We start from the raw sequence: 24,603 nt of genomic DNA, 5'->3' as shown, positions 1-24,603 counted from the left end.
GCTGCCTTCCCACGGAGCACTGGCCTGATGTTGGGGTCTGCCTCCTGCTGCCACCCCAGGTCTGCCAGGCCCACACCAAAAGGCCCGCTTGGGGACGTGACTGCGGTGCTCGCTTCCCTCCTGCCATGGGTGGCCTCCTCACGCTGCTCCAGCCAGGCGCAATAGTGGCAGTCCGCTGCCTCACAGGGCTTCCGCAAGAGATTGTCTGCATTTCGGTGGCGAGACCCCGCACGGTGCACGACCGTGAAGTTGTACTCCTGCAGTATCTCAATCCACCTCGCCATTTGACCTCTGGCTCAATTTCAAAGAGCTCTGGCTCTTTGAAATTGAGGAGCCAGGTGAGGGACGCATGGTCTGTCTGCAGTTTAAACTGGGTCCCGAACAGATAGGGCTTGAAGTGGCGGACCGTCCCTGTCTGGCCCTTCCTGTGCTAGCACTGAGCTCACCCCTGTAAAACTGGCATCTCTATCCATCACATAGGGCAATGTCAGATCTTTGAAGGTCAGGACGGGGGCCCCCCCCAGTGCCTCCCCCAACTCCCGGAAGGCCGCCTCACATTCCGCATCCCACACAAAACGCTGCCCGTTCTGTGTGAGGTGGTGCAGCGGGGCAGCTGGGCAGCGAGGCCAGCGAAGTCCCGGATGAACCTCCGGTAATAAGATGCCAACCCCAAGAAACAGCCCGCCGGATGCAAGCCAACACTAACCGGAGGCTTGCCAAGGCTTGTTTGAAATCCCGGGCATGCACGAGTAAATTGTCTTGTGCTTAAACCGCTCATACATCGCCGGGGCATTACACAGTCCGAAAGGCATGACTGTGAACTGACAGAGCCCTTGGCCGATGGAGAAGGCCATCTTCGGGTGAGCCTCAGGGATGAGTGGAACCTGCCAGTAACCAGCAGAGATCGAGCGAGCTGAATCAGGTCAACCCAGAAATGTTGTCCAGTGCATCATCAGTCCTGCGCATCCCCAGTGTCAATTTAGTGCTGTGTGAGAGCCGTGCGGGTGCAGTCCTCATCCCTCGCCGCGAACAGATCTTCTTCTCTGAAAAGGAAAGACTGCAGCCGCCGTTGCTGGTCTCGAGTGACCTTTATTCCCCCCAGCGGCCACCCCATTAACCACCTGGCCGGGCGGCCCGGGAGTCAGTTCTGCTCGCCACTACCATCTCCGCTTCCTGGTCCGGTCAGCCAGTGCGCCCTGGACACCTCCCAACCCGCCAGCAGCAGGATGGATACATTCCCCCTGCCCCACCAACTCTTGCCGGCCCAAGTCAAGGCAACCACCCACCTGCTGCAACAAGTCCAACCCCAGGATACAGTCCTCACGGATTGGGGCAAGGCAGAAGGGGTGTTTTACCCTCGCAGCCCCAAACTGCACGGTGAGCGCCCACTTGCCGAGGACCTCTGCGCACTGCCCCATCACCGTCCTCAGGTGCAGGCTGGTGGTTTCCGATCCTGGGGATCCGGCTGCCTCGGTGCCCGGCAGGACACCAGGCCGCAGCAGTGTGATGGTCGAGCCGGTGTCGGCCAGGGCCTGGCAGGGTCTGCCCTCGATGAGGCAGGAAAGAAATAAACCCCGGTTGTGGCCAACCCTTCCCACAGCAGCAGACGGGGGTAGCATCATTCAAGGGCGGCCTTCCCCTCTTTAGGCTGCCCCACTCCCATTTCCCGATGGCCTCAGGAGTCCCCGGGGCTCTGGCACCCAGCACTCCTGGGTGAAGTGCCCCCTTTCCCCACAGCGGTTCAGATGACCCGCCGTCTTTGCTCTTCCGGCGTCGCCGTGTTGACCACTTCCTCCTCCCCTCCAGTGGTGCCCTCCGGTCATCAGCCTGCTCCACCAGAGCCAGGGCCTGCTCCAAGGAGACTGGCGCGGCCAGCATCACGTGGTGCTGCACCTCAGTCGGCGCAATGGCCTGGAGCACAAAACTAAGGTTGCTGCCAGAAGAGGTGTTAGTGGGGCCAGCAGGGGGCGCTCACCCTGTGGTCCACGTGGGTCCTAATGCCCCAGTATAGTGATGGGGACACTATACTGTAAACAGGTGTCGTCCTTTGGATGAGACGTAAAACCGAGGTCCTGACTCTCTGTGGTCTTTAAAAATCCCAGGGGCGTTTCTCGAAAAGAGTAGGGGTGTAACCCCGGCGTCCTGGCCAAATTTCCCATTTGCCCTTACCAATCATGGCCTCCTAATAATCCCCATCTATGAATTGGCTTCATTACTCTCTGCTCTCCTCCCCACTAATAGCTGATGTGTGGTGAGTGTTCTGGCGCACTATGGCTGCCGTCGCATCATCCAGGTGGATGCTGCACATTGGTGGTGGCGGAGGAGGGAGACCCCATTACCTGTAAAGCGCTTTGAGTGGAGTGTCCAGAAAAGCGCTATATAAGTGTAAGCAATTATTATTATAATTATTATTATTATTATTAATTATCTCCTGGTGGGCAACCCTGGCGGGCTAAGTAGACCATGTCGGGGGCGACCGACCCCAGTTGCTCTCCCACTAGGCGGCAGCGTTGGGCCAACCTCGCCTGCAACAGTTACAGCGCCTCCCCTCTCCCGCCGAAACGCCCCGGGTTCATCCAGCAGCGCCTGGCAGGCCTTCCCCTCCAGGACCGTGGCCAAGTGGCCTGCCATCTCCACCTGAGACCAGCCGTTTGCCCAGGCCGCAATCAGGAACTGGGCCTCAAAAAGTTGCCATGGAACCTCCCCATTATATCGGCTCAATCGCACCGGTGCTGGCTGGTGCAGTGGTGGCAGGCTGGACCCTACTGGTCTGGCGTCTCCTTCCCGCCACATGGCCTGAGGCGACATGGGAAAGGGTCCCTCCTCTGCTAAGCAGGCCGCTGTTGGGTAGCCCTATAAGGGCTGTTCACCGGTGGTGCTGAGGGGCCATCCCGGCCCCTGGCGGCTGCTGCTCGCCCCCAAAAGGCGCTTTACGGGGTCGCTCAGCTGCTGGGGCTACAGGCGCTTCTCCGAGTCCGACATCAATGGCTTTTCACTGTCCATCCTCCTGCTTCTGACACCAATGTAGTGATTTCGGGTTCAGCAAGGACAGACACAGTGACTCAGACTTCGTGGAGTAAAAAAAACAGCCAAGAGAGAAAGAGGGCGAGCGTGCGCCAGAGAGAGAGAAAATAGAGAGAGCGAACGAGCGCCAGAAAAAGAGAAAAGAGAGAGAGCAACACAGGGGTCTATTCGGGTAGTTACACAGGTATGGGGTGTCAATTGGGTACAAGTAAAACAGGGGTGCGAAACCAGGGAACTATTTACATGAATCTGATCTCACCAGACTGTACGCCCATTTTGCAGCGGGTCAGCTGCATTGGTCAGCGGCCCTCCTAGTCCCCGCCCTGACCACTACCACTCCCGTCTGCCCCTCGTCGTGCACCCCAGCCGGGCGCTCTTCAGCCATAGCGCCGGGCGAATGCGTTACAATATACTCTTACACAACGGTCCAGTGATGTAAAATATTTGCTCTTAATACATTGAATCTTTTTAAATAAAATTCTTCTTGCTAATAAAAATAAATGTGTTTTTATATAGCATCTTTAAAAGTAGCTAATCAAAGCACACTACTGTAAGAAGGGGGAAAAGTTTGCAAGGGGTAAAGGATAAAAACAAGGGTTAAGAACGCAGCAGAAGATACTGGAAGCCAACATAGACCTGTCGTCTACGAAGTGACCTGAAGTTTCTTGAAGGCCTACTCACGAATCAATGTGGAAGAATCAACAACTCACAACCAGGTCAAAATAATATTCAATGCAAAAATTTATTTGAGTTGTGTTATGAAATTGTGATACTAAATAAAAACTCAGATACAATAATCAGAGAATGTAATAACTAAAATTATATAATATTAAATAATAGTTAATATAAATTAGGAATCTTTTTCTAAGGCTAAACGCTCTGTTTTTGAAGTTGTCTGAGATAGTAGCGACGTCCTCTGCTCTATTTGAGAGTACAGGCTTTCCCGATTGTGCCCGGGAGGGGGCGCTGCTTTCGGTTTTTCTCGGCGCTTCCCGAATCCCCGCAGTGTCGGTGCCGACTCCACCGGACGGAGACAGGGCGGAAGGGGCTGTTCGTATCGGTGGACTTATCAACAAAGATGATGTTGAATGATCCCGGACTGTGAAGCCGAAGCTGTAGCGGAGACGAAGCGGGATGATTTGTCAACCTTTCCCTTGCACAGGTATTTTAGTAATCCCTAATACCTGGGCCAGGGTTTCACGATTTATTTGTCCTGCATTGCGGCCTACATCAACAGCGCAGCAGGGGACTCAAGTTTATCTTGTGGCCGTTTACTTGTGCCTGGCTAGGGTTGCCTTTTTTTTTTTGCTGTGTCGGTGACATTGTATGATATTTTAGCTTGAGAATGTTACCGTTTATAGGCCATGTTTATTATCTTAGTGTAGTCGGAATCACCAATTTAGATACCTAGTCTACCCGTAAAGACCCGTATTTTGGAACTGCGATCTGTTTTCAGATTTTGTGTCAGGAAATTAGCTAGCTGTAACTGAACGATTATCTAAAACCTTAAACGACTATGATGTTTCAACGCGTTATGTTGATGCAAAATGTTTGTATAGGTTTTTTTCTCCTTATGTCCGGGGTGTTGTGATCGCATGCTTGTAACTGTTATTTGTATCGAAGGAGTGAATGATCTCTGCCACGGCCAGAGGTACCGAGGTTTGTCCGGCTTCCTCTCATTATGTGTCGCCTTCATATTCGGAAACCACCATTTGTGTGATCTGCGCTTTACTGCGTTTTTTATCTTAACTACGGTGAAAAGAAACCCAGCCCTTCCGCCCTTCAGCGCTTCTCCTGTAACGAGGAATCCAGCTTTTCTGTGAGCTAGCAAGGATCTTAGTTCTTGTTCTTGAATCTGGTCTTCTGCTGTTTTTTTCCTGTACTATCAGAAAACCAGCAACCCTAGCTGCGTTCCCGTGGCACGGATTGACCCCCAACCTTTTCGTGTAGCTGTCGTAGCCCCAGAAACTCCTTCTCCAGTACTTGAGGCAGGAGTACATTCTCCCTGCCATGCGATCCCCAATCAGTTCCAGTCTTAGAGACTCCTGAAAAACACATTGGGGTTTTGTTGCTTTTCCTCTAAAAGTCCTCTGCGACTGTCCACGGGCTTAACGCTTGCTTATAGAGTGCGCTTTTGTTCTGGTCTTTCCCCCAGAAGCCAAAAGAGTGCTTATTTCTAAATAATGGGAGTTGCACAACAGTAGATAGGTAAATAAGTCCATTGCCACTGGTGAATTTGACCCTTTTGCATCATTGTGAGCAGATTTTAATAAAGCTGTCGCTCAATGTTTGAATCCCATTCCAAAATATCAACTTCAGCTTTAATGAAACAATACAGCAGACAATATATTGGTTCACATCCATCCGTGCTTGGTCACAGAGGGAGTGACAAATATTTTTGGTCTCTGTCCAGTGCAGTAGCAGTTGCTCCTTAAATTCTTAACTAGCCCTCACTGAAACCTTCCCTATACTCTTTTTAAAGTGCCTAGGTGCTTGAAGCCTTAAGAAATGTCTGGATGAGGTCAGTTAGGGTCAAGTAGGAACCAAAAAAAACAGAGGAAGCAAATTAATCCATCTAGTATGTAACCTTTTTCATGTTATTTTCTTATTTTTGTTTTTGTAAGAAGGTGTAATGGTTGTGGAGAAATATTTATTTTGAAATATATTTAAAAATTACAGCAAAGTGTATTTAATTTGTGTTATGTAATTTGGGTTTGACCTGGCAGAAAACTCTTTTTGGTTTGTGCAGATTCTAGAAGAGCAGATAGCACATTAAGTTTTGTTACAGCATGAGACTCAGTGAAAAATGCTTTAGCCTCACCTCATCTGATGTGCTTTACTGAAACTAGACAGGACTATAAAACTTAAGCTGTTGTAATATTCACCTAGTTGCTATTTCCTGACAGCCATAAATGTAAAGGAACAAGTAAAGGTTTATTCCATGCATAAAAGAGAAGAAAAGAAATGCATCATTTCGGCAGTGGAGCCTTCTTCAGGTGTGTCAGAAACTGTAAAGTGTAGACTGACCATGACTATTGTGACTTTCTGTCATTTTTATCTGGGTGTGCCACATACCACCTTTTAGCACAGTCAGACACACCTAATAAATTAACATGTTTTTCTAAGCTTCTTCCTGTATTCTGCAGTTGACTCCAAGGAATTTGTCAGTATATGGTACATCAACAGACCTTCAGCAATGTTGAACTTTCTGTCAATTGAGATTATTAATACATATAAAGCCTACAGAGTAGCTTGAAAAGTATATTTTGTACTTTAAATAACTAAAAAATTTAAAACGCAATACCTGCTGCATTTCGTCTTAAAGGTAGTGTTGTTGGTCTGGAAGATGGACCTCACAGACCAGGAGCGTACTGTAACCTGGAACCTCTTCATTTTCGGGACAGAAAGTATAAAGTCATGTCTATTATCATGTCTTTAAAGATGCAGTGTAGTGCAAGAGACTTGTCATCCACAGTACAGAGGTTGTTTGAAGTTCCAGCAGCCATAGTGCACCAGAACGCTCACCACACATCAGCGATCAGTGGGGAGGAGAGCAGAGTAATTAAGCCAATTTATAGAGGGGGATTGTTAGGAGGCCATGATTGATAAAGGCCGATGGGAAATTTAATAATAATAATAATAATTGCTTACACTTATATAGCGCTTTTTCTGGACACTCCACTCAAAGCGCTTTACAGGTAATGGGGACTCCCCTCCACCACCACCAATGTGCAGCATCCACCTGGATGATGCGACGGCAGCCATAGTGCGCCAGAACGCTCACCACACATCAGCTATCAGTGGGGAGGAGAGCAGAGTAATTTAGCCAATTCATAGAGAGGGATTATTAGGAGGCCATGATTGGTAAGGGCCAATTGGAAATTTGGCCAGGACACCGGGGTTACACCCCTACTCTTTTCGAGAAGTGCCCTGGGATTTTTAATGACCACAGAGAGTCAGGACCTCGGTTTTACGTCTCATCCGAAGGACGGCGCCTGTTTACAGTATAGTGTCCCCATCACTATACTGGGGCATTAGGACCCACATGGACCACAGGGTTAGCGCCCCCTGCTGGCCCCACTAACGCCTCTTCCAGCAGCAGCCTTAGTTTTTCCCAGGAGGTCTCCCATCCAGATACTGACCAGGCTCACACCTGCTAAGCTTAAGTGGGTTGCCAGTTGTGAGTTGCAGGGTGATATGGCTGCTGGCATAATCACCCTGCATATAATTAATGCTGTACATTGTACAAAGTGTGTTGCACAGGGAAAGTGCGGAGTGGTGTGACAATTCATGATTATTCAAAACTGTCATTACGAATCTGCAGATAGCAAAGGCTTACTGCAGTCAATTTTGAAATCTAGTTGGTGATGATTATTCAAAACTGTGCGTGAGATACTCTATAACTGTTTTAAATTTCACATTCATTAATGCATTTTTTTAATCAACCTACACTTGATGCAAATGCATGAGATTTTCAGACCATGGAATGAGATAAAATTCATGAGATTATATACCATCATGGCTGCTGGCTGGCAAATGATCTTGCTGTGTATCATTATGAAAGAAGAAAGTAATTCAGGATGAATTCTTGCGTACGTTTTTTTGGTGTTCATGCATGTTTGGCCAGGCATTGCGGATTTTTGGTTAGGCAGTCAGCTTGGCCTGTATACAATTGTGGGAAACCCTGAATCGATATCAGTAAACAAATTAAGCATTTTAATTTGTCACCATGTTTTAAACTCGAAGGGTTAAAACGAATCGTTAAAACGAAGGGAGAGTCAGTGTTGTGAAGATCTGCCATTGCAGCAGTAAAGGAAGACTCCTTTCCCAACACACACAGGAAGGATAGTTTTCAAAGTAGTGCACTACATCAAGTTCAAGTTTGTCATGTGTACATGAGTACAGTGCAATACTTCTGTGTTTTGTCACTTGACAAATAACATAACATTGACATAGAAAATGACATTACAGTTTCATGGAGATAGGAACAGGGTAGCAGCTATAATTATAATGAGCATTTAGGTAACAGCTGTGTGCAAAAGTGAGCGTGGTAGTATTTTGAGTTCAGTACAAAAACAGAGGGTTGTAAGTGGGGGAGGATTTAAGAGGAGGAGTATTATGGCTGTGGGGTAGAAGCGTTCTTTGAACCAAGAGGTCAGGGCTATATACTCCTAAAATTTCTGCCAGAAGGAGGAAGAAAGAAAAGTGAATTCTCAGGGTGTTACTGGGTTTTGATTATATTATTTGCCAGACTGAGGCAGTGTGTGGTGAAAATAGACTGGATTGAAGGGAGTTCTGTACCAGTGATGGCCTCAGCTGTCTCCACCACCTGTAGTTTTTTTATGTTCATGAGCTGAGTAATTGCCATACCAAAACATAATGCATCCAGTAAAAATACTTTCTATAGTGCATCTGTAGAAATTTGTGAGTGTTTTTGTGAGACATACCAAACTCCTGAGGAAGTAGAAGCACTGGTGGTGGTCTTGTGATTACTTCGTCTATGCAATGAGACCAGGTCAAATTGTTGGTGATGTAAATGCCTGAAGCTGCTGACCATCTCCACAGCAGCCCCGTTGATGTAGACAGGGTTGTGGCCTCCTCCCTGCTTCCTGAAGTCAACAACCAACTCCTTAGTTTTGCTGACATTGAGGAATGGTTGTTGTTCTGGCCTGGTATACCAGGTCCTTAATCTCTTTTCTGTACTCTGTTCCATCATTATTAATGATCAAACCTACAGTGGTGATGTTTATTGACAACATCACAATTGGGTGATGTTGTCAATGAACTTAAAGATGGATTTGGAGCTGTGTCACACAATCGTTGATGAACAGGGAGTAGAACAGGGGGCTCCTGTGTTGAGGATCAGAGTGGAGGAGATGTTGTTGCATATTTTCACAGATTGAGGTTTTTCCGTCAGGAAGTCCAGAATCCAGTTACAAAGAGAAGTATTAAGGCCATGTCCAAGACCTTGGTGACTAATTTGGATGGTATTATGGTATTAAAAGTTGAGCTATAATCTATGGATAGTAATACAGTATAGGTGTCTACAATCTTGAAATTATAAACACCTATACTATATTACTATCACTGCCTAAGCAGCTGTGGACCTATTATGTGGTCCCATCAGGTGTGGACCTATTATGTCTGTATGTAAACTGAAATGGATCAACATTGTCTGTGAACCCGGGGTTCAATGTTTGTCATTACCAACCTCTCAAAGATTTTGGTCTTGAGCTGTACAATAATGACTTTCTGTTAACCATAAATGCCAAGGTATTAAATATATAGTGAACAATTGGGAAATCCATGTTTGTGCACAGTGGTTGTTTTCAGTCTGCACAATGTAGCACGAAACATTGCTGCACTCAGATGTAACCAATATTGTAGACATTGATCAGAGGAGAAAACTTGCTCTGCTCTGCTGTTTAACTGTTCTCTTTTTCTGCAGAAACAAAGGTGGTAGAGAGATTAAAACTGACCCTAAAGTCATTAAAATAATTTAGATACCTGCACTGTATCAAAAGAAAATGTAGTATGGTTTATGTAATAATAGCTCCAATACTGCACAGTTAACAGACTACAGCCTTGCCAAGTTCAACAGTACTTGGATTTTCACTCCAATATCTCTCTTGAGTGCTAAAAGGCTTCCTGTTGATGACACAACAAAGTGGGGACTCTTACTTTAAAAGTAATTTAACAAAAATGTTCCCATGTTAAAATTTATTAACATATACTTTTTCATTGTTCATATTTTCATGTTTCCTGTCAGGTTTTGGCATTGTTATAGTACATCTGTGAACCTGTAAGTTAGATGTCATGAAAATTGCTTAGTTACGTGATAGGACAGAAAACGTCTGATTAAGCTTAGTGGCAAAACATTTCTTTATTTAACTTGATAAGTCAGTTGAGAAAATGATTTTCAGAGAATTGCAGAGCACCCATTTAATTAGGACTTACTGAAACTAGCACAGTGATGTATACCTTGGCCATCTATACATCAGCAGCTTGCCTGAGATTTGAACCCACAACGAGACAGTCTGAGTCCAGAGCGCTAACCACTGCTCCACACTGCTGCCTCTATAGTCACTCTTTCAATCTAGTTTCAGTCTGCTTTTTTGCTTAGAGTTCCAGTGCTGTAATTGTGCATTAAGCATGTGAACTCTTACTAACTAAAAGTGGTTTTGTAGATGAACTTATGCTAACCTTGTTTATTTTTTATGACAATTGGAGTGCAAAGACATTATTGCTTTTAATAGTAGTATTGTCGATAATTTGTGCACTAACCAACTTGCACCTTTGAGGATCATTTGTGCTTTGGACAAGCAAGTCATAAGCAGATCTACAGCACTGATGATTATGTGATTTAAAAGATTGTGACTGTTGCCAGATATAACTGAATCTCATTTGAAGTGGTGGGTTGGTCATGATGCAGCACTCATACTTCCTCAGAATAGTCAGTGTTATCTAAATGTGCCATTAGCAAGTGTTGCTTCTAACATTATAGCAGAAGAATGGTCTAGGTTTACCCTGAAAATGCATTTTTTTGTCAATTGATACAAAAAATATAATGTAACATAGACATATACACCATGAGATTAATTAAAACGATCCTACTTGTGTGGAATATAACTTGAATAAAATGAGTTAATTGTTTACCACTGCATTGCTTCTGCTGTAGAAGTGTTCACAGAAGTGACCAATTGTATACTGTATGTTGCATTATTACATTGTTAAAGGGGCAGACGTTGTGGGCAAGGTTTTTGTTTCGTTGATACAATGGTGTCGTTATTTGAATGAAAATTGTTAGCTTGAGCCTTTATCCAAATGGTGTCTTTTTTATTGTACACCACAGGGTTTTTAGTTATTGCATTTTGTGTACAACTAAAAAAGTCAGCGCATTGATTTTTATTTACAAATAACTATTTTGGGGTGCAGATAAACATGTCTGCACCCCAAAAGTCAGGTGGCTGTTCTAAGGTTGATCTGAATCCTAGTTTCTGAGAGCAGATTTGTGCTATGTTGCAGGTAGTTATTGGATTGAGTAGAACAGAAGCACCATGTATTCGGAATGGCGGTCATTGCACCTGGTGGTCCAGAGTGACCAGGGACACCTGAGTGTTCTCCACAGCTACCCAAATGCTGTAGGGCGCGATGTGGCAAATGCAGTGGTACGGCCGCTGGGACTGGTCCTTAACACGCCTTCCTCTGCTGGGGCTGAGAGTGTCCTCAAAACAGACAAAGAGGTAAGTGTTTTCTCCCAGCTGCAGGAATAAGGAACTTCTTCACAGAAGGGTTGGAGCATTTTGCAACACTTTGTAAAATCTATGCTACAGAAGTAGAGCCTCTTACATTATTAAAGAAGAAACTGGATCCTGCAATGAACTTCTGTAATGATGCAGTACCTTCTGTCACTTAGTATCACACCTTTAACTAGCCTGTCTGGACTACACAGGAAATACTTTCACTGCTAACATGAAAGGGCAGAACACAAAAAGCAGTAACAAGAAAATCATCCAAATTAACAAAGAGAAAGGCAAGTCTGAGGATCGTAAGTACATATTTTTAAACGCCTGTGCGGTGCCAAAAGAAAATGTTTTATCCAATAACAGTAGCTCTCACAGTATGGTACACTTCAAAGATACATGTCTTGCCTTAATGTAACCATGGATGTTTGGATTTCCTGTTAAGTGTTTTTGTTTTCTCTCCATGCTGCTCATAGATCAAGCTATAACTTCAGAGCAAATAAGCATAGGATCACTGAACTATTTTTGCCTGTTCTGAGCATCATGTTCTGACTTGTCTAATTGATGTGACATGATGCCAGCCTTTCAGAAGAAAAGGGTTTTGCACCATGACCTCAGTGGAAGTCCCAATAATCCCACTATGATATTTTTTCAGGTGAACTGCATGGTGTACTGTCTCACAATGGTTTCAGTTCTCCACTATCTGGAACTGGTCATGCACACCATGTAACACTTTGACTGACCCTGCATGTGACAGACAATCCTTCAGTTCTATTCATCTTGTCAGAAAGGATGATTGTTGATAATTATCAGAAATTGGGAATAAATGTAGTGTGACTCAGGAGATGCTTGGCTGCTTTTTGCAGTTTCTAGCCCAAAAATAGGAGCTGCTTTTATAGATTTTGCCAAGTGATCAGGCTTTTGAATTAAACTAACTTAATTCTAAATGTTTTCAGAAATAAATTGTATTTCAGATCTGCAGTATTTAAGTTTCTAAGGATCTCCATATCATTCACAATGCAATCTATGTGAAAGACCTTTACTGTATTCCAAAAATTATGTTGTACATACATACAGTTTTTCTAAATGCTCCAGTTTACCCTTTCCTTTAATAAATGTTGCAGCATAATTTGTGTGCTTTTGCAGAAACATCGATTTTTTCAGTGTTCTATATACGTTTTAAGCAGTGAAAAGGTATCCTGTATCCTGTAGGTTTCACTGATCATTCTCTCACCCTTATTACGGTTAAAAAACTGAGTTGCAGTTATTAGACAAGACATGTTTGTAATGTGGCAGTCATTTAACCCATCTGTAGTATATTTAGGCATGACCTTTATTGAGTGTGCACTCGGCTACATATCCGGTGATCAGAAGAAGACAAGACTTGGATCAGTCTGGGAGTATGATCTTAGCCGAGCCTGGATAGGAATCGGCTTGTGTTGGTCAACTCAGAAGTGCTAGGCAACAGGGAAAGTCACTGCTTCCCAAAAAATACACAACTTCTCCACAACTTAATCCTATGATGCTTTGTCAATAATGTAATTTTAGGGTGTAGATATTTTGTTGGATTTTTGTGATTGCACATCCCATATAAGTTCTTTTGGTTGGCCCTTTGCAGGTGAAGTGGACGATGGAAGTTCTGTGTTACGGGCTGACGCTACCTCTTGATGGAGACACTGTAAAGCTGTGTGTGGATGTATACACTGACTGGATTATGGCACTGGTGGCTCCACGGGACACTATTCCTCAGCCCATCATCAAAGAACCAAACCTCTATGTGCAGACTATTCTCAAACACCTCCATAACCTCTTTTTGCCCAGGTACCTCAAGAACATTGACAGGCAGCAGAGTCCAAGGGAGGGGAAGAAAGAGAAAAATAAGTAGATAAAGGAAATTACTCACTCTGGCATCTGTGACCTCTTTTTTTTGTGTGCATTGTTTATACCTTAGCCCTATGTCACATGGGTTTATTTTCACACAAAGTAAAGCTGAATGTAAATGCATATAATAATGATAATGCATAAAGACATCTCCATTTATTCTCCTGAGCTAACCACTCAACCTGTATCACTGAATTAGTAAACAAAGCAGAACTGAATACCCTAACAACAGCAACTGTTTATAGTGCATCCAGTAGTTTTTAAATAAATAAAATGAAAGTTATAAAATAAAAAAGCTCTTTGGGTCATAAAATAAAAAAAAAACTCAATCAGAGAGGGTGCATTGAGCTCTTGTGTGGTTGATTGGTGTCTTTGTCTTATGGCTTGTGTACCAGTTAGGTAGATATTCCACATTGCTAACGCATCTTCCTTAAACCAGAAGTTTGTACAGTGTTATATGTGCTTTGTGCTGCAGTTTATATTTGTGCTGTCTCAAAAGACTTCCTTCAGTGAGGTCCTTCCCAACTTTAGTTATAACTAAGTTTTTGTAACTCAGTTATTTTCAGTTACAGTGGCATTCAAAGAAAATATAGATGGATGGAAAGGGAAAAATTAGAATTACTATGGGATTCCTTTGTTTTTTCACAGGTTTTTCCTTTGTCTGGTTGTCGGCTGCCTGCACTAATGCCAGAGAACCAACATTTTCTTGGAATTTTGCTGTAAAATGTATTTTTTTTTCCTTCTGTCTATTAAAGGCCAGAGCATTACAGCCCCAATCACTTCCGACTGTGCCAGCAGGTGCTAACAGCAGTACAGAAGCTGGCTAGAGAGTCAGGCAACATGGCTAGAGAGACCTGGGAGGTGCTCCTGTTGTTCCTGCTGAGGATCAATGACACCCTGTTAGCACCACCAACAGTGGGAGGTCAGTTCCAACCACCTGCACATGGCCTCACTCCATACAGAGGTCACATTGAAATCTGCGATATCTCTTGGAGGAAACAGTTTGGAAAGCCTGTATATTTTGTAGTTGAAAGTTTCATTTTGTGGCAGAATAAAAACTTTGAAAAATTTGAACAATATAAGCTAGCAAAAACAAGTGCAGAGGAAGTGGCCTTTAAAACTGAAAATGGAAATTCATGTTTTTTCTTGATTTATTTGCACAGTGCTTTGTAGTGGAATGGTGTTTGAATTACTTCATAAGAGCTTTTTCCTGTTTATCCAAGAACATGCAAACAACATTAATGATGTTTGTGAACATCATGCTGTCAAGAAAGGGATAACATTGTGGTGAGTCACAGCTAGGACCCATTACATTTTTTGCTCAGTGTTATATTTTTTTTAAAGGAGGAATAGCGGAGAAGTTGGCTGAGAAGCTGATAAGCGTGCTGTTTGAAGTGTGGTTCCTGGCTTGCACCCGCTGCTTTCCCACCCCTCCCTACTGGAAAACAGCCAGGGAAATGCTGGCCAATTGGAGACATCACCCACCTGTGGTGGAGCAGTGGAGTAAGGTCATCTGTGCTCTCACCTCCAGGTATAGAAAAGTAGTTAATGTTTAAGGGAGAAAACTTGCAAACTTTGCATGTGCAATCTGTCCACTCATGTTGCTGAAGCCAGTGACCTAGATTCTTGCAAGAAACAGATGAGATCCTGAGATCTATTAGCTAACTCCCAAATAGGCTAGATAGATTGCTTTGAAGCAGTAAGATCAAGAATTGTCAACTGTCTACAACTTTTCTCATTTTAAAAAGCTGTGAAATGTATTTTATGTTATGTGGTAAGTCTGTGTAGATTTTTATGTTTATGTGGAAGCATTTGAAGATTTTACATTTAAAGCTCACCATATTTTTTATATGGAAAAAGGAAAATGAAATTATTTTTTTTTTAGGTTGTTGCGATTTACATATGGTCCCTCGTTTCCCCCATTTAAAGTTCCAGATGAAGATGCAAACCTTATTCCTGCTGAAATGGACAATGACTGTGTTGCACAGACATGGTTTCGATTTTTGCACATGCTGAGGTAAAGTACTTTTTACTTTAAAGTATAGAAGTATTTTAAAGTAAAGGAAGTCTTTGATTTAAAATTAGTTAATTGTGATATTGGTTTCTGCAGAATATTCAGTTTCAGGTTCCAAATTTTTATTTTATTACGACCCATTCTACCACACATGCATTGGTTTGGGGGAGTTTTACAACCATACTTGAAACTGCTGTGATTGAATGATTTAGTACAATTGTGTCTAATATACAATTCCCTCTAGAGTTTTTGGCACCCTTGGTAAAGATGAGCAAAAAAGGCTATGAAAAAATGTCTTTGTTGTTTATAAGCTTGATCTTACACTGAAAATATGAGAGAAATCTAACCTTTCAGTGTGGTAAAATTATTCAAAAAAAAAATCCTTATAAAAAATAAACATTTTTCTCAAAAACACGTTGCAATTATTGGCACACCTAGAAATTCCTATGGGAGCTGTGGTAGCTCAGACGGCAAGGGCGTCTAGCTCCTGACTAGAAGGTTCAGTCGGGTTCAGTCTCAGGTAGAGGCAAGCGATGAAGCTTGCTCTAATTCCTTCCAGATGGCTCCTAGGTCCATTCAGCCAGCTTTCCAAATGAATTCCGGGTGTAATAGGTGAAAAAAAAATGGTAGCCCTAACCCCCATTCTCCATGGTCCTAAAAAGAGACCTACCTACCTAGAAATTCCTATGAACAAAATCTAATTGACAAATATTCCCATTCATATTTTACCTTTTTTAAGAACACCTGACTCTTTAGGAACTCTTAGGTGGTCATCCATGACTTCCTGTTTCACTGGGGTATAAAGATGAGGTGACACGCAGGACAAACACCCTAAGTAATCCATCAATGTGGGGAAGATCAGAGAACACACAAATGAAATGAGTCAAACGGTTGTTGACCTTCATAAATCAGACAATGGCTATAAAAAATAGCTTCACACCTGAGAATACCAATCTACACTATTAGGGCAATAATTAAGAAGTTTCAAACAACCGTAGCTGTGATGAACCTGCCTGGAAGAGGATGCAAGTGTATTTTGCCCCCACGTACAGTGAGGAGGATGGTTCAAAAGGCAAAATTTTCTCCAAGGATCACAGTTGGACAATTGCAGGAGTTGGTTGCATCCTGGGGTCACCAAGTCTCCAAAACTATAATTAAACCTCCATGCCAACAAACTATTTGGAAGGCTTGCCAGAAGATAGCTTCTGGTGTCGTCAAACCACAAACGGAAGCGCCAGCAGTTTGCTAAACATCACTGGAACTTTGATTGGAACCGGGTTCTATGGTGAGATGAGACAAAAATAGAGCTTTTTGGCACCAAACACCAGAGGTGGGTTTTTGGCATAAAAAGAGTCAAGGTCATGCAGAAAAAACCTGATCCCCACTGTGAAGTATGCGTGTGGATCTGTGATGTTGTGGGGCTGTTTTTCTTCCAAAGGCCCTGGAAATCTCGCTAGGATACATGGCATCATCGACTACCATGAGATTTTAGATCAAAATCTGGCTTCCTCCCCCAGGAGGCTAAGACTGGGTCGTGGTTGGATGTTCCAGCAGGACAGTGATTCAAAGCATCTCCAGATCCACACAAAAATGGTTCACTGACCATAGAATCAAGCTTTTGCAGTGGCCATCCCAGTCCCCTGACCTAAACTTCATAAACTTCATTGAAAGCCTATGGGGTGAGTTGAAGAGGCGAATCCACAAGTGAGGACCAAGGTCTCTGAAGGATCTGGAGAGATTTTGTATGGAGAAATGTTCTCGGATCCCTTTATACGTGTTCTCCCACCTCATCCAGTATTATAAGTGAAGACTCAGTGCTGTTATCTTGGCAAAGGGGGGTGCACAAAGTACTAAATGCAGGGGTGCCAATAATTGACACATATGATTTTGAGAAAAATGTTTATTTTTATAAGGATTTTTTTATTTTAATTTTACCTCACTGAAAGGTTAGATTTCTCTCATAGTTACAGTGTAAGATCAATCTGATAAACAACAAAGACATTAATCCAATACTTCTGGAGGGCACTGTAGCTGAAAGGTTCTGAATAGGTTTATATTTCAAACATTATAATGGACATTCTATAAGCAGTACTTTTCTTTTAAAAAAGTGTCCTAGTGTTGTCTAAACACTAGAATTTGTCCTGTTTGTAGGGGGCAATACAGAGGTAAGAAAATTTAGTAGAATATATAGTTTAAGAGATTTTCTCTTAAACGTATTGAACTGTAAGAACTTAACAGCAGTCACATCAGCATTCATTAGGTCAAAAAGTTGCCATTGTGTTTCATTTGATTCAATCTGTTATAGCCTGTAGTCTTAAACTGTTACCTGACATGGACTTGAACACTGTTGTGGTTACTGTGTTGCAGTAACCCTGTGGACTTGAGTAATCCTGCTATTGTCAGCACAACGCCAAAATTCCAGGAGCAGCTGCTCAATGTCAGTGGAGTCCCACAGGAAGTCATTCAGCACCCCTGCCTCAAACAGCTGCCTCAGATATTCTTCCGTGCCATGCGTGGGATCAGCTGCCTGGTTGATGCTTTCCTAGGTAGGGTAACAGAAACTAGGAAGCAACTTATCTTCTCTGGGATCCATAGATCGGAGCAAACGTAAATATCCAATTATTGCATTGATTGAATAAATACCCTGTATGCAAAGCTATAGATTTTTATTTCTGTTGAAGTCCTTAACTTGCCAACAGACCTTTTTAGCTACATGTATTGTTACACAGTAAGATGCTAACATGACCTGTACATCCTGAGCCGATAATCTTGGTCCTGAAGCAGTACTTCTGACAGTGTCAGCAATTCTTTTCTGTTTATTTCTTTAAAATCCTTATGTACTGAACGTATGTACTGTATTTATGTTTAGGAGCTGGTTGGTTCAGTGTTTTTCAAAGACACTTTTTTAATGTTTAAAAAACATGTTCTCTTTCTTTCTTAGGAGTTGCAGTCTCTAGGAGAGAAATGCGTGAAAGACTGTCCTCTTATGGTATATATTTGTCATAATCATAGAGAAAGAACTATATTAATGTGGGTAGGAGAGTGTCTGAATGAAGAAGGTTGATTTCTGTTAATAGTAATTGTGGTTATGTGTTGTAGGTTGGGAAGGTGTTGTGCTCTGGTAATGAGTGAAGTAAATGCGCAGACTGAAAGCAAAATACATTGCTTTAGCCTTGTTACCAGATTTTACCACACTGAGTTATGAAGGAAGGTTGTAATGTATTGCGAAACAACATATTATTTTTCCATAAGTAAAATGTAAAATTGCAGGGCTCTGGACCATGAAGAGAATAAACTGCCCATGAGTTTGTTTCACTTATAGCTCCCCAAATACAGTGCATAGGGTCTCTTTTCAAGTCCAGGTTACGTTCCTAAATAATATAACTTACAGCAAAATGTGCAACAGCATTTTCTACAAGAAGAATCTTTAATGTTTGTTTTTGCTTTCACAATTATTTTTCATTTTCCATGAACCTACCTATTAAACCAACATCGCTTGGAATTTTTACATTGAGTTACAATGTAAGTGCGAAATAGTGGGGCAATTTATACCGGGGACTGTCTGCACCTATAAAGTGTAATTTTTAAAATGTCATACTTTGCATTGTTACTTTCATGAGAAAGACAAAAAGAATGTTATGTTTTTGCCACCTGCTGACCTTTGTGAAGAGAGAAAACCCTTCACTCAGCTTTCTAATAGCTTTTCCCTTTCAGAGGGTTGATATTTATCGGTGCCAGTGGCTGTATATCTTACAGACACAGACATTACTGCAATTGATTGGCCAAACATACTAGTATGCCTTTTATGTATATGTGTATATATATGTATGTTTGCTTCTTAATGTATACCTTTGTAAATAAACTATTATATCCGGCAAGAAAGTAAAAGGTTAAAATTCAAGGAGACTCCTTGGGTAGAGAAGAAAAGTAGTAAAATATTGAGTGTCCATAGGAGCTTATACAAGTAGATCTCTACGAATACCGAAGTTGTTTGGTAGCAAAACTGGTGGCATAGGAAAAGTCAGAAATGTGAGATGTACAGTTCCTAGAGTTTCCCATTGTTCTTCTATTAGAGTACAGTTGTCTCTAATAGAAAAGGCAATAAATTGGAAAGTATTGGTGCATGTCCTGAAGGCACAGTGTATGTTGGGAAATGAAGCTCATGAAAGAGTACTACTATCATAAGATCATAAGAACTGCTGTTAGCATGAACTGAATAAGTACAAAGGGATGTTGAAGTGAGGATGTAATTAGCGGTGTAAAATAGGTCACTTTTAACTACTGCTGTGATTGTATGCATTGTATACTGTATGCTTAAAATGCTATGTTAAACAGTTATTTCTTTTTTTTTCATAGGAGTAGCAGTTTCTAGAAGCAATATGCGTGACAGACTCTATTCTTATGGTACACTGAATCTGGACTAAATACCAATCATCAGAAAGTAATAATAATAGTGTTTGGGTGTGATGGGTTAAATGTACATATGATTCCTACTGGTTGTGGCTGATGTAACGAGCAAGGCAATCACAGTAGTGATTGACAAGAAAAGATGTTGGTAAAAGGCTTTAGTAAGAATAGGTATATGTATAGATATAAAAATACAGTATGTGTAGTTAAAATTAATTAGTCTTGAAGTTGCTCAGTTTTATTATGCTTCATGTACCTTACAAATTACCAGTCTTTTTAACTGTTCACTGGCAGCGAGGCATTTAATGTAATCTGTAGCTAGATATTCGGTTTGGAGAATACTGTATATGGTGTGACGGTTGACCTTACTTCTTGGAGGTTCATGGTTGAAATAACTTAACAGAGCACAAATAGCTCAAAACTCAGATCTCAAGCAAGTGACTCTAGAGAAGCTGTTGTAGGTCACCATGTAGTCTCTGTATGCCATATAACATTTTACTAGAAAAACCTTTGGCCTTTAGAATAAAATCCCCAGCGGTTCAATCTGGAGTTTTTGGCATCAGGTTTAAATATGGATGTTTTTTAAAATAAAACCAAACCGTAATCTAAAGAGATTTTATAAGTCAAACAGTCTCAACTATTTTTTTTTCAAATTCTAGTACCCAGTAATAGTTAATAAATTGGTATAGATCACAGAAATAACTTATCACAATACTGAATTTAAACTAAATGCGACACATTTTATCTTGCCTGATGTGGTCAATTTGTTGTGTCAGTTTGAATTATCTTATCTGGGGGAACCATAGGGCACCTGGGATTGTCCAGAAAAAACAGCACAATGAGAACAAAACAATAGATGTGGAATATTTATTCCTTTCCATTATCACTGAAAATGTCCTAAATAACTTCTATGAGAATGGAAATGAATAAAATCCATAAAGCTTTAAATATAATATTTTTAATGTCTTGCTGCTTGGGATGAAACATTGAATGTATCTTAAATTGTTTTCCATCTCCATTTTTATGTGATTCATTATGCTTATTTTTATATTTTTTCTAATATTTAAAAAGTCCACTATAATGTCTTTCTTCCACAGGTGTCGCAGTGTCTAAGACCAATTTTCGGGAAAAGCTTCCTTCTTATGGTATATATATTAGTGCACCCAAATAATCAAAAGGAAGGTTTTGCAATCTGGGTTAAAGGGTTTGTAGGAGTTTGCAAAAAAAAATCTAATTCTTGATAAGGCAAAATATGAACAGATGTGCTTGGTGTTGGTTTCACCGTGAATAATAACTGACATTTCCAATTGAAAAAAAACCCCAAAGGTTGTGTTTTTCAGTTCCTACCTGTACTGTATTATTCAAAGATGGCCACTCCAAATTCTTCTCAATAAAAAGGAATGTCTTAGCCAAAGGTTTCAATGTACATACGATTTACAGTTTCTAATTGTGTGGATATTTTAAATCTGTAAGTAAGTGTTTAGGTTAATGGGAAGGTTTTGCTTTGGCATGCATCCATAACTACTCTGTTGTTATTATCATCATTTACAGATTGAAACTCCATCTGGTTTTGGAAGTTTATAGATGAAATTGCAGAACATTTCTATTTGAAGGGCTTTCTGTCCTGTTTGTAGAATAATCTTCATGTGTGGATTTAGAAGAACTACTTTACTTTTTATTCCAGATTAAAATAGTTAAAAACAACATTTATTAGCCTAGCAACAGCAAAATGATTCCTGTCTGTGGTTCTGACTCATCCTAGATGGGGCTACATGCTTTAAGTCATCAATGAAATGAAGAGAATCAAAATATTGCCTTTTATGTCACTCCTAGACATGTCTCTTACATAGACAAATTACTGTACTTACACATTCTATTAGTAGTGAGACAGTTAAATGTTTTGGCAGTAATGTAGCATTATGAGGTATGGTGAATGGGAGAAGAATATATTTTGGTAACTTGGAATTTTTGTAAGCCAAGCCTTTTATACGGAAATGTTCACATTTGGCACCTGGCATTTGCCAGATCGTATACACAAAGAAGTTGCAATCCATTATTGATTTATTTAAGGTAGTGTGTCTCTTACCTAATCAATAGCCATGTTGCATGAAAATGTTTTAAGTGTGTTTACCAAGCATGTACTTTATTCACCAGGTAAATCTAAAACTATATCTTTTCAAACATACCTTCAGTTGAAGAGTTGCACAGTGTTTTTCTTGATTTCCTTACAAAACCACCAATCCTTCAGCAGTGATTGCTGTTTGTCCAAAGCCTCATATCTGAAGACTAACAGTTTGGATGCTTTAGACCCCTCTGGCTACCGTCTAATGTGGCACCATTTTTTCATAAACCTTGTTTGGAAAAGACGTGGTAAATAGTATCACCGAAAACCATTAAAACTGAACATTAGGAAGCTTGAATGTATACCAAAATATTTTTGAATGTTAACTTAAATCTTGGCTTTGTAATTTAGCTTTCAAAATGTTACTGTTTTTAATACTTTAATGCTATTAACTCCTAAGATGAGTATCTTATCACAAAAGGTGTCATTCATGTCTTTCTGCATATAGTTTGTTGCTTAGTGACATTTTAAGCATTTTTCACCTTAGATGGTTATGCAAAGAGGGCTAAGCATGCATGAAACTGCACTTGTGGAAAGAGGCAACATTGTAATCATATTAATTTTGCCATTCAGATCAGCACTCTGGGAGAGGGACGTTTTCTGACACTGGGAGGCACATGTGATCAACATATCAAGGTTGTGTCCTTTCTTTTTACTGCCAACTCTTCCTAGGTATCTCTCGCCCCAGATCAGATAGTGCCCCACCTACTCCGGTCAACCGGCTGAGCATGCCTCCAGCTCCTACCACAACCAACACCACCCCACCGCACAGCCGAAGGCATCGCGCTGTCACTGTCAACAAAAACACCATCAAAACCACTACAGTAAGTGCAGCTCCAGCCTGACTACAAGCTGGATGGTTGCTGATAATGTATTCCAATTATCCTTCCATCATAAAGATATTTAAATACTATCGATTATTTATTTGAATGTTTTTTAAATAGAAATGATATAATCTCTTTATGGGATGGCATGGTGATACAGTGGTTAGCACTGCTGCCCCTCAGTGCTAGGGTTCCGCGTTCAATTTGTAGGATGTAGCTGAGTGGAGTTTGCATGTTTTCCCCATTTTTATGATGGTTTCCGCAGGGTGCTTTAGTTTCGTCCCACAGCCCCAAGACATGCTTGTAGGCTTGTGTGTGTCCTTCAAGGGACTGGTTGGTTACAGGGATAGGCTCTGGTTCCCCTGTGACCATTTGTTGGATACAGCGGTTAGAAAATGGATGGATGGATTGATGGTCTCTTTTTTTAAATGTTTATTTAATTTTTTTACCTGATTAGAATGCTGTTAGGGGAATTCTCATTTTCAATTTTTTCCATTCCATTGCCATTTTTGTTTTTCGCATTCACACAGAGTCTGCATTCGAAAGTATTAAACTCAATTTGCAGCTAGGATATGAAGCTCCTGAATTCAACACATGCTAGAAATACATATTTTTTAATCCTATTCATTTGAAAATACTTTGTTTAATGCTGCAATTTATTGATTTGAAGAAAAGAAGAAAAATAATTAATAGCTTTATGTGTCTTAATTTGACTAATTTGGTCCATCCTTTATATAAAAAAATCTTGCCTTAGCAAGACTATACGAATGTGTTGGAGTTTGTGATGCTCACATTTCCAAAACCTCTTCATCTGGTAATATATTAATTTCCTCTCCTAGGGAAGTACAGCCCACCCTTCCAAAGTGCAGCATCAAACATCAACAACTTCTCCTCTGTCCAGTCCCAACCAGACAAGCTCTGAACCTCGGCCACTGCCAGCACCTACCAGACCAAAGGTCAACAGCGTACTGAACCTCTTTGGCCAATGGCTGTTTGATGCGGCCCTGGTTCACTGTAAACTACATAATGGAATGAACAGGGACAACAGCATGACTGGTAAGAAAGTGTTTTAAGACCACAAAGTTAGGTTTTTTTATCTTATTTTTTTTCTTTTTTTCCCTTTTCCTATTGTTTCCAAATCCTACCTGCAAGATTAACAGCTCCATCTGCTTTACATCTGAAAATGCAAGTGCTTATTAGTAGCTTCTCTAGTTTTGCCAAGGTAGGGCATCAGGTTAACCCCATTCAGCTCAGAATCTGCAACAGCTTTTTATACTCTGCTGGATCCTAAGTAGTAATAGGAGCAACAAAAGACAATCTAAATCAATGCCTTGTATATCTTAATACCATAAGCTTACAGTAAATTCTCCAACTTTTTAGTGCCATTCACAAGATTTGTTTTCAAAAAGGAAAATCAGCAACTTTTGGCTTGATTAATATGGTGAAAATGTGTTTGTCCATACTTTGTAAATATTGAAATATAGTGTGTTGTTACCAGTTTCAAACTTTGAGCTGAAAAACTTCAGATGTGTGGTGAAATCGACTCGAGCAGAAAATATTTTTTGTCTAGTTTTAGATATCTCATTTTGAATTGTCTTGGCGTAGCATTAAAGCTTTTTTATCTCATGTGCCTTCTACTTTGTATAACATAGCTGCTTTATTTATTCAGATGGGAGGAGTAAATTGTTCATAACCATCATCTATCAAGGATTTTTTGTGGTGATTGTTAATTGTTCTGCATTCCATAACACCTCTGGGAACACTCACCAATGCTGCAGTAGCCAGTTCCTCCTGTGGCTTATCGCTGTACACTGTCCTGTCCCCATTGTGTGCTGACAACTGTCCAGCAGGCACTATTTCTTTAGTCAAATTCCTTTTTGTTTCACTTGTTTTCACAAAAGAAGAGAAAAATATGTCCTTAGATAAAACTGCTAGACAGTTATGTATTTAGTTATTTAAGTATCAGCTTTGTTGATGTGCTCCTTCTCAGAAATGTTTGAAGCCTGAAGCTTTAGGAGCATTTTATGGAGACCAAATCTTTTTTTCAGTTATGGTTAGCCTCCTGGTATATATTGGATGAACAAATTT

The 24,603-nt window shown here is 41.2% G+C and overlaps 1 protein-coding gene across 11 annotated transcripts in view; it reads left to right on the top strand.

The window, feature by feature from the left end:
- Positions 1 to 4,023: 4,023 nt before the first annotated feature.
- The window catches only part of ralgapb (Ral GTPase activating protein non-catalytic subunit beta), a 54,575-nt gene continuing 33,995 nt past the window's right edge, over positions 4,024 to 24,603 (top strand). For 4 of the 11 annotated variants that reach the window (XM_088608260.1, XM_088608259.1, XM_088608257.1 and 1 more), the window contains exons 1-12: positions 4,025 to 4,186; positions 11,050 to 11,267; positions 12,886 to 13,088; positions 13,904 to 14,070; positions 14,493 to 14,679; positions 15,034 to 15,165; positions 17,530 to 17,708; positions 18,104 to 18,151; positions 19,519 to 19,566; positions 20,667 to 20,714; positions 22,364 to 22,515; positions 23,355 to 23,571. In XM_088608260.1, coding sequence (XP_088464386.1) covers positions 11,082 to 11,267; positions 12,886 to 13,088; positions 13,904 to 14,070; positions 14,493 to 14,679; positions 15,034 to 15,165; positions 17,530 to 17,708; positions 18,104 to 18,151; positions 19,519 to 19,566; positions 20,667 to 20,714; positions 22,364 to 22,515; positions 23,355 to 23,571 — 1,567 coding nt within the window. In that variant the 5' untranslated portion in view covers positions 4,025 to 4,186; positions 11,050 to 11,081. Of the gene's footprint in view, positions 4,187 to 11,049; positions 11,268 to 12,885; positions 13,089 to 13,903; positions 14,071 to 14,492; positions 14,680 to 15,033; positions 15,166 to 17,529; positions 17,709 to 18,103; positions 18,152 to 19,518; positions 19,567 to 20,666; positions 20,715 to 22,363; positions 22,516 to 23,354; positions 23,572 to 24,603 lie in introns of all 11 variants that reach the window. The other 7 variants (XM_088608267.1, XM_088608266.1, XM_088608265.1 and 4 more) reach the window with 4 other exon arrangements.

Source organism: Lepisosteus platostomus, chromosome 15 (assembly GCF_059453375.1).
Source record: "Lepisosteus platostomus isolate fLepPlt1 chromosome 15, fLepPlt1.hap1, whole genome shotgun sequence".
NCBI classification, from domain to species: Eukaryota; Metazoa; Chordata; class Actinopteri; order Semionotiformes; family Lepisosteidae; genus Lepisosteus; species Lepisosteus platostomus.
This window is presented reverse-complemented; position numbering and strand designations above follow the sequence as displayed.